This window comes from Diachasma alloeum, unplaced genomic scaffold, assembly GCF_001412515.2.
Source record: "Diachasma alloeum isolate Michigan unplaced genomic scaffold, Dall2.0 Dall_scaffold_00868, whole genome shotgun sequence".
Taxonomy (NCBI): domain Eukaryota; kingdom Metazoa; phylum Arthropoda; class Insecta; order Hymenoptera; family Braconidae; genus Diachasma; species Diachasma alloeum.
This window is the reverse complement of record NW_021680989.1, coordinates 161,357-170,926: the sequence shown is the minus strand read 5'-3', so window position 1 is coordinate 170,926 and position 9,570 is coordinate 161,357. Positions and strand designations below refer to the sequence as shown.

Here is a 9,570-nt window from a genome sequence, read left to right as displayed (position 1 = left end):
TGAATCATTATCCAAAGGTCCGAGTGACTTACCGATAACGTCATCCGTCTCGAAAGTTTCGTGACTGGCGCCACCTGGTGGTTGGGCGAAATACTTTCCAGAATCCTCGAGAACCTTCTGCGATCGTACTGCCACCTAGTGGTCGCTAGGTTTGATCTGCAACTATGTCGTGATCCACCATAACTCATCGATGGCGTTATCTCTCTAGAATCATCCGCGACGGTGCAACTGCCAGGATCATGAGGGTGTACTTGATCATGAATCTTCTAGATATGTTGAGATTATCGATGACTCGTATTTTCGTCTTCAGTTATGATATAATCATAATGATAATATCATAGGCTATTAATAAGTTATCTACCATGACTCATCGATGACGTCATCCCTATGACTCATCGATGATGTCATCCTTCCAGCCACCTAGTGGCGGCGATGACCTTTGATACAGAACCCGCCTAGCTTAACTACTGCCATATCTACTCAAGGTATACTTGGTTCATGCAACCAAGGGAAATCATGGCAGATCCTGGCCCGCATGGACATTTATCGACCGGGTGCCATTGCAAAATATTTCCTAAAATTCAACAATTTATTACTAGATTAGTTGTTTTAATTCATTTTGATATTCATGTAGATGCTGGACATTCTGTGAAGTCATCGTCCGAGAAATCGAGCCAAGAGTTCCCAAGCATTCATTCACGAGTGAATAGGGACATAGTACTGAAAGATTTAGTGGATTCAGAGAGAGCTAATGTCGCAGAAATCCAGGGGATTGTCAATAATTTTCTTCAACCGTTGGAATCAATTAATTTGTAAGCTAGTGTTCCATCTCCTCTCAAATAGCTTGTAATCAGTATTATGAGTATAAATATTATTTCCAATTGGAATTTTTCAGATTGACAAAAGAGGAATACAAACAACTAATAGGTAACATCCGCGAGGTTGTAGAGATTCACCAACGTTTACTGGCAAACCTGGAGGCAACAGTAACACAGGGAGCTGAAGCCAGAGTTGGAAGTGTATTTCTTACCTTGGCTTCAAAACTACAATCAGTTCATTTGCGGTATTGCAACGGCCACCCCTATGCAGTCTGCATCATGGATCGATATAGAGATGAATTGAATGATTTTATGGAGCGAAGTGGTGCAGTCACTCCAGGAATTCTTGTATTAACCACTGGGCTCAGTAAACCGTTCAGGAGGCTAGAGAAATACGGTGCAATACTTCAAGAATTAGAGAGACATACGGAGAAGAATCATTTCGATCGAGGAGACACACAGAGAAGTATCTGTGTCTACAGGGAAATTGCAGTAAGTGGTAATAGTCGTAAAGCGTACATTTTTCTTCTACAATGTTTCCCACGATTCGTCTTGGAATTAGTATAGTATATTTTCCAGATTCAAGTACTTGAATATGAATGCGAAACCATTGTCTCGAACCATTGCGATAGGATTTTTTTTCTCATGTTAGTCGGTCCTCCTTTTCGGTTCGAACGTCAATTCCGGCACAGTAAACCGAGAGAAAAATTTTGTATTTTGCATTCCAAATTTATAGTTAAAAAAGACCTCAATCAAACATTCGGAGTAAGTGTAACAATTTCACTTATTGTAATATTGATGCACTCCAACTGCCATATTTACATGAAATCATCGTGACATTTCCACTGCACCTCCCTTGTTTCATCATGCTAAAATTTATAGAATGTTATTGACAAAACTCAAAATTTGCCTTTAACAATAAGAATTGTGTAACCGTCAGATAACGTTTTTGTTATGCTCACTACGGGAAAGTACACAACGATTGTGAGCTCACTTCGCACAATTGTTAATGAATTATTTCGCATATAGAAGAAGAACAGTTGTATTAACGCCCGGCTCCATTATCTGCCGAACGTGATCTAGTGCTTTTTTCATTCGATTTTTATCTAGAAATTTCGACCCGTCACTCATAGACCCCCGAAAATAATGAATTTCGATGGATGAAAAAGTAAAAAAAATTCTGAACATTTTGAAAGACCGTTTTTAATTGATATTGAGGAATGAGTTCAGTGGAGAAGATATGAATAATGTATAATTACCATAGCAAAATGGCGCCCTGTCAGTCGCCTCCCAGGGGGGGGGAGGAAAGACGAAATCGATTGAGTTTCGGAATCAACTACCGTAGCTGCAGTCAAGCAAAATTGGATAGGGTTACAGTGCTGTTACCGCGACTACCTCGATTGTGAACCGCACCCATAATAAATTCTTTGGCATAGCGCAACCAGACGATTGTACGAAAAAAGATTTTTTGAAAAATGTTGTAATATTTTCAAGAGATTTTTTATCACACTTTTATAATGAACTACAAATCACTTGGCCCAACTCCTGAATTGAAAATTGTACTGTCCATCAACTTTTATTTTTGCTGGGGGCACAAAAAAAGGAAGAAAAAGCGATTTTCCTGTTTTCCATTCCCGACAAAAGTGACGACTGATCGCCAGTACAATTATCAATGGAGAAGATTGGCGTAAGTGATTAGTAATTCATCGTAAAGGTGTGATCAAAATATTCTTAAAAATATTACAAATTTTTCAAAGAGCCCTTTTTTTTAGTAGTAGTAATAGTAGTAGTAGTAGTAGTATTTTATTCTCCTTTTACGGACTTTATATAACAAGAGGTACAGAGTCACAATTTCCCAATTTTCCATTTTTTCTTCCAATACTCATATTTCCTATAGTCATATTTCCATCTTAACCTATAATTCATCTCCCCTTCTATATACACTCCTTCGTCTACTCACCGTTCCTCCTCTATCCCACTAGAGACCCTACAAAAAAGCCAAAAAACCAAAACAAGAGAAAAGAATGAAGCAAAATAAGACTAAAAACTCAAATAAGCACCAAAACAACAGTCCGAACCCCATCGAGCCCCTCACACTTCCACTATACTCCATCCGCCTATGTCCTCTCCCTCACTCCGCCGTGGTCCGGGCTGCTGCTCTCCCTTCCTCCGGTGGTCTGCCCAGGAAGATAGGCCTCTCCCCTTTCCTCTGAGTTCGTCGGCTTTCCTCCCACTGCGATGGGATCTACTCGTTCCACCCCACCACTGTGAGCGGTCCAGCGACTTCCTCGAGGCCTCTCCTCTTCTCTCCTTCTCTCCACACTATTTTCTGCTGCCCTTCTCCCCCTCTTTTTCCTTATTCTCCATTCTCTCCGTCGTTCTGAACAGACCCATCCTTTACTATATCCGTGGTCCCATCTTTGTCCTCTTCTTTCCTATCCCCTTCCTTGTCTCTTTCTTCACTTCTCTGCCTCACCCATCTGTTTTCCAAAAATTTCTACCAAAACCCGTCTACACCAAGCTTATCTCTCTCCTCTACCATGCATCGTCCCATCCTCCTCTCCTCCCTCGCTCTTTCCTTCATTTTCCACTTCGACCTTCTAACCTCAAACGACAGATCTTCGTCAATCCAGATCCCAAACACTTCTTCAATTTTTTCCTTCCCTTGCACCACCTGCTGACAATCCTTTTTCTCTGCCAGCTCCGCAATCATGGGCCCATCTCCTTGCGACATTTTTTTCTCCTCCATCTTGACAATGTCCACCTCCTTCTCTAGAAACCAAAAAATTCAAAACTTCTCACCTCTTTCTTTGCGTTCCATCCTTCCTCCTTTATCCCCCTCATTACGGTTCTTTTCTGACTCGCTTGTTCCAAATCCATCTTGCGTTTCTCCCACTCCTCTAAGCCTGCGGCCTTTGTTGTCTCTCCGTCCTCCTTCTGCCCCTTGTTCATCTCACTCTCTCCTTTACCTGCCTTTGCCGCGACCACATGAGTTTCCGTTTTCCCCCCTTCTCGTGTCTCTCTCTTCATCACCAGCAGTTTCTTCATCACCCCGCCGATCCCCTTCAGCTTTTCCAGTACACTTTCTTTCCATTCTTGATCGTCTTTCACCCACTTATACCAATGTTCCTCCATCATCCTTCCGTCTAACCTCACTTTTCTGCACTGGCCACGTGTGTCACCGCTACTTTTCTTATTTATGTTCGCTGTCGCTCGCACGCTCTTCTCCGTGACCTTGCCACTTCCTTTGCTTATTCCCTATTCCAATTCCACCTATTCCTAACATGTTCTGGAAACGCTCCCCTGCCGCCTCGTTCTCGTCTGCCGACCTAACCTCTCCATCACTTTCCTTTCCTCCTAATTACCTGAATTGACCACTTTACCCCTCCATTTAACCCTCATTCCTTTCCAAAGCCCTTCCTTCTTTGCCCTCTTCATGCTTTTCCTTTTCCTTACTCTTAAAAACCACTCTTTCCTACCACTTTTCCAGAGCCTACAAAAACCACTACCTCTCTGTTCCTTGTCCACTCCGTTCCCCCCGAGCCCTTTTTTCGTACAATCGTCTTGTTGCGGTGTGCCAAAGGATTTATTATTTCGTCTTTCCTCTCCCACGGCGGCGACTGATAGGCCGCCATTTGCCACGATAAGTAGATATCCTTCATATCTCCTGTATTGAAATCATTCCTCAATATTAATTTAAAATGTTCAGAATTTTTTCAACTTTTTTTAAAACGTAAATTCAAAATTTTTGGGTGTTCCTGAGATAAAAATCGAACAAAAAAATCAATTTAGATAACAGTCGGAAGATAATGGAGCCGGGAGTTAATGGAGAATTTTCATTGGATTAAAAGCAACATTTGGATCGTTTCAGGTTTTTTATTGCTGTCAATGCATGGCTGGAATTGTACATATAGGAATAAACATTGATAATGATCCTGAAATGGGGTTGATTACGATGATTGCAAAGACCTTATTTCATTCATAGATTCCTATGGAATTTTTTAGATAGGATTTCCTATGATTCCTTATAGGATTTCCTATAAAATTTACGGTCATGTGGGGATCATACGGAGATCATATGGGTCATATAACGTTCATATAGGGATTTGAAGGGTTATTTAGGATTGAAATAACGATTAAACACAGTTTTATTATCGTAAAAGTAATTAAGCTTTATTCAGCAACGTAATGCGACAACGGTCGAGGCACAAGTGATGCATAGTACTAGTATATCTACGAGAGGCACCACGGCGCCCTGGCGACACAGTCAGCCACACTGTCGGTAAAAGGAGACTGGCGTAGGGCGCCACTTTCAACACTCCCTCCCGCCATAGACAGTATCCTTGATTCCTCTCCAGTCTTTTTCTCTCCTAATAATCTGTTCTCGTTTATCACAAAGTTTCTTATTTGGTAACTTCATCTCGCCTGAGTATTCTCGCCAGGTAATTTCGTCAGTTTAATCTCATTAGTTTTTCCATCTCGTCAGTTTTATCTCTCCAAGAAAGGTCTCGCCAATTCAGTTATTTCCTAGACAAACAGAAAGAAAATAATTTAAATATTTACTTTCATTATTAGGTCCATCAAACGCTTGTGTGTTTCAAACGTCAATGGTTTGGTGAAAACATCAGCTAGCTGATCCCTTGAACCAATCCAAATGATTTTTATATAATTCCTTTTAACACATTCCTTTACATAATGTAATTTGTTCTCTACAGTGTGTCTTAATTTCATTCCTCCATTTGTTTCTGCACTCATAATAGCAGATTTATTATCACACCTTAAGATCATTGGAACAGGGGGATCAACCAGTATCAGTTTTAATGAGTTGTGCAACGACATCATTTCTCGACTCGCCTCGCTCATTGCAACATACTCAGCTTCACACGTAGAAAGTGCTACTGTAATTTGTTTGTGAGTTCGCCCAATGATCGAATCACCAAACAGTCTAATCACAAATCCACAAGTTGTGATTGAATCTTTACAATCAGAAAAACTCGCATCAGAATAACCCTGAATGTCATTGGTCTCGCCTGAATATCTCAGACCTAAGCCCGTAGTACCTCTCAGATACCGAAAAATTCTTTTTACCATTCCCCAATCACTTTCTTTAGGATTTACTTGATGTCTTCTTATTACATTGACTGCATATGCAATGTCTGGTCTCGTAGCACCAGCCAAATACAAAAGACTACCTACTACGTACTACCTACTACCTACTGTCCTTTCCAAAGTCCCATTATCATATTCTGTTTCTCTTAATTTTCTCTCATTATTAGCTACTTGAGAAGTATTCATTGGTGTACGTTGTGGATATGCTTTATCAAAGTCAAACCTACTTAATATCTTTTGAATATAATTTTCCTGATTTAATTTGATAATCTGATTTTCTCTGTCCCGCCTAATAGTCATGCTCAAGAATTCCTTGGGTTCTCCCAGGACTGTCATTTCAAATTCGCTACATAAGTTACTCTTTACTTCAGCCAATTTATCGTTATCATTACTCGCCAATAACATATCATCTACATAAAGTAGCAGAAGCAAGAACTTGTCTTCATCTCGCCAAGTGAATAAGCAAGGTTCTAAATCCGAGTTCTGCAGACCCATACTCAAAGCTACTTCAGTGAATTTTACATTCCACCGTTTGGGACTGATACGAAGACCATAAAGTGCTTTCTCCAATTTGCACACATTTTCTTGCCTATCTTTGTCAGTATGATTAGTTCCTTCTGGAATTTCCATGTAAATTTCCTCATCTATCACCCCATTGAGGAAAGCAGTTTTAACATCTAGCTGACACACCTCTAGATTATATTTGTTTATAATTGATATAACTATTCTCACTAAAGGTAAACGAGCTACTGGAGCATAAGTTTCCCTTAATTCATAAATGTTCTTATCCTTGAAACCTCTGATTACTAGTCTCGCTTTGAATCTTATTTTTCCATTTGCCTCATTTTTACACTTAAAAACCCATTTTGAATCAATGACATTTAATCGTTTTCCATTGATCATACTCAGAGGTCTTTTGACAATCTTCCATACTTGATTTCTTTCTAACGAGTTTAATTCTTCATCAACCGCATTTAACCAAGAATCTTTATTTTCACTATTTATAGCTTCTCGATAATTTGAGGGATCTTCATTTATGCTTGATAAAAGTGCATGATACACTTCATCTTCCTTTTGTGCTAAATCTATCTCGCCTACATTACTGATAACACTAGAGAAGAACACATTTCCTTTCATGTTCTCATCAATTTCCAACTCTGAAAAGCTATTATCATTTATTGTTTTATCTTTTATATCAACTGTCTTCACTTTCTTGGTAATGTTTTGTTCTGAAACTTCTTTCCTTGGTCTACCTCTTTTGCGTTTTATCTCTCCCTCCGGTTTTGAAGAATCCTCGGTCTCACCTCGATTCTTTTCGAACTCAACAAACCATTCATCTTTATTCTCCATTTCTCCATAGTCTGGGAAATCTTTGATACCATTTCCCTTGTATTTATCCCCATACACCAATTTTTCATTGAATTTAACATGTCTACTTTCATAATATTTTCCTAGTTCTGGCTTTAAGAGTTGATACCCTGTTGGAGTATACCCCACCAAGACCATACCTACACCTCGAGGTCCAAACTTTGGGCCAGAATTTCTACCAATTTTTACATAGCTTAAACTACCGAATCTTTTGATTTGATTAATATCAAAGCTGTGATCGGGCGCGAATCTTTCTAAAGGAGTTATCATATTGTTTGATTTATGTGGAGTCCTATTGTAAGCATAAACTGCAGCAGATAAGCCCAGATCCCACATGCCCTTTGGCAGTCTCGAGTCAAACATATAACACCTCACCTTTTTCTGGATAGTTTGATTAAATCTCTCAGCGACACCATTGTGTTCAGGTGTATCAGGGGAAGCTAACTGTAATTCCGCCCCTAGACCCTTAAGAACTTCAACTGTATGCCCGCCTGTATACTCTGTTCCCTGATCTGCTCTAAGATAACACACTTTTGCGTCATAACCCAGTAAATTACGCGCACTTCTAATGAACATCTCAAGACAACGTCCAGTTTCACTTTTCGCCTTCATTGGATAAGCCATAGCGAATCTTGAGAAGTCATCGATGAACACTGAAATAAATCTGTGTCCCTTAGGATGAGAAATTGGAGTAATAGGCCCCGNTTGGAGTAATAGGTCCCATCACATCTGAGTGAATTATTTGCAATGGTGCTGTTGCTCGCCTGCGCACCGACGTGAATGATAATTTATTGAATTTAGACGTTAAGCAGACCTCACAATCTCTAATGAATTCATCATCAAATTTTACTGCATTTAATTCTTTATTATCTGGGAATTTCTTTTGTAATGCCTTGAGGTAACTCGTTGAGGCATGTCCAAATCTACAATGCTACAACATGACATTCTGATTCTTCAAATAGCTATCTTTATCAATTGAAAGTTTTGGAAAAACTTCTACCGAATCATCCCATGGTAATTCATCAACATCTTGCAATGTCCTGTCCCTAATGGTGTAATCAAAATTTGATTGTTCATAGGGAATCTTTTCTTTATTAATAATTTTCTCTTTTATTAAATTTTCACTCCCTTTTTCATTATTCTTTTCATCCATTTTATTTTCTTCCTCATTACTCTTATCAATTTCGTTTGTTTTCTCACTTGTTTCGTTCTGTAAGTTTGCTGTGACACTTCTGGTGAGATATCTTTTCACCTCATTTTCACCCCCAGTGACATCAGCTACATTTGCTACTACTCGCCTGTTTATTTGCTTGAAAGAATTCTCACTGATAGAGTTTGACTTTACTATTTCTAAATCGATTATCCAGTAAGGTTTTCTGTAAATCCCCGAGATGAAAAGTTCATTCGACACTGGATCAAATATATCAATTTTCTTGTCATCTAAGTAGATTGCTAATCCCATTTCGGCAAATTTTCTTAATGATAGCAGATTTGCTTTAAGAGCTTCTGCAAAAATAACTTTGTCAATTTCTAATAATTTACCACTCGCCAGTTCAATTTCTATTTTTCCTGCTCCCTCCGTTTTCAAGTCCGCTGACTCATTTTTATTCGCACATCTAATTACTCCACAATCTAATTCGTTAAAAGTTTTAAATATAATTCTGGAATTTGTTAAATGCTCGGTCGCGCCTGAGTCTGCTAGAAAGTCTGTCAAAAACTTATTTCCATTTGTTTGTTTACTATCTGCATAAAATATTTCAGTAGTTGATTGATCATAATTTTCTTTTTCCTTACCTTGATTGGAGTTATTTTTCTCTGTAGTTTTGTCGGGATTAGATTTCTTGATTGATTTGTGAGATGACTTAAACCCATGTTTGTTCTCACTTCTCTTATAGGAGAACCTACTCTTATTAAATCTTCCTCTTTTAATTGGACCATATGTTTCACCTCTCATTGGTCTTTTCATTCCTCTATCATTACCTCTATATTGATCTTGATAATTGTTTCGATAGTTAGATTTAAAATTGGAATTGTACCGTGGAGTCTGTTTAGAGTATCCCGGACCACTTGGTGCATTGTCATTGTTAGTTATGTTTGGGCAATCTCTCGCCTTGTGATTCCCAAATTGGTTGCATTTGTAGCACTAGTATCCTTTCCCTTTATTGGGACAGTCTGGTCCTTTGTGCCCATACGTCTGACAGGCAAAACACCTCGGCCCCTTGTGCTGTGCAAAATTAGCAGTTTTAAGATCTGAATCTAAGAGCTCACTTTTCGC

At 39.1% G+C, this 9,570-nt stretch overlaps 1 protein-coding gene across 1 annotated transcript in view; it reads left to right on the top strand.

The window, feature by feature from the left end:
* The first annotated feature begins 239 nt into the window (after nt 1–239).
* The window catches only part of LOC107045062 (rho guanine nucleotide exchange factor 7), a 157,063-nt gene continuing 147,732 nt past the window's right edge, over nt 240–9,570 (top strand). The window contains exons 1-3 of the mRNA XM_015267189.2: nt 240–294; nt 635–812; nt 896–1,310. Coding sequence (XP_015122675.1) covers nt 240–294; nt 635–812; nt 896–1,310 — 648 coding nt within the window. The remainder of the gene's footprint in view (nt 295–634; nt 813–895; nt 1,311–9,570) is intronic.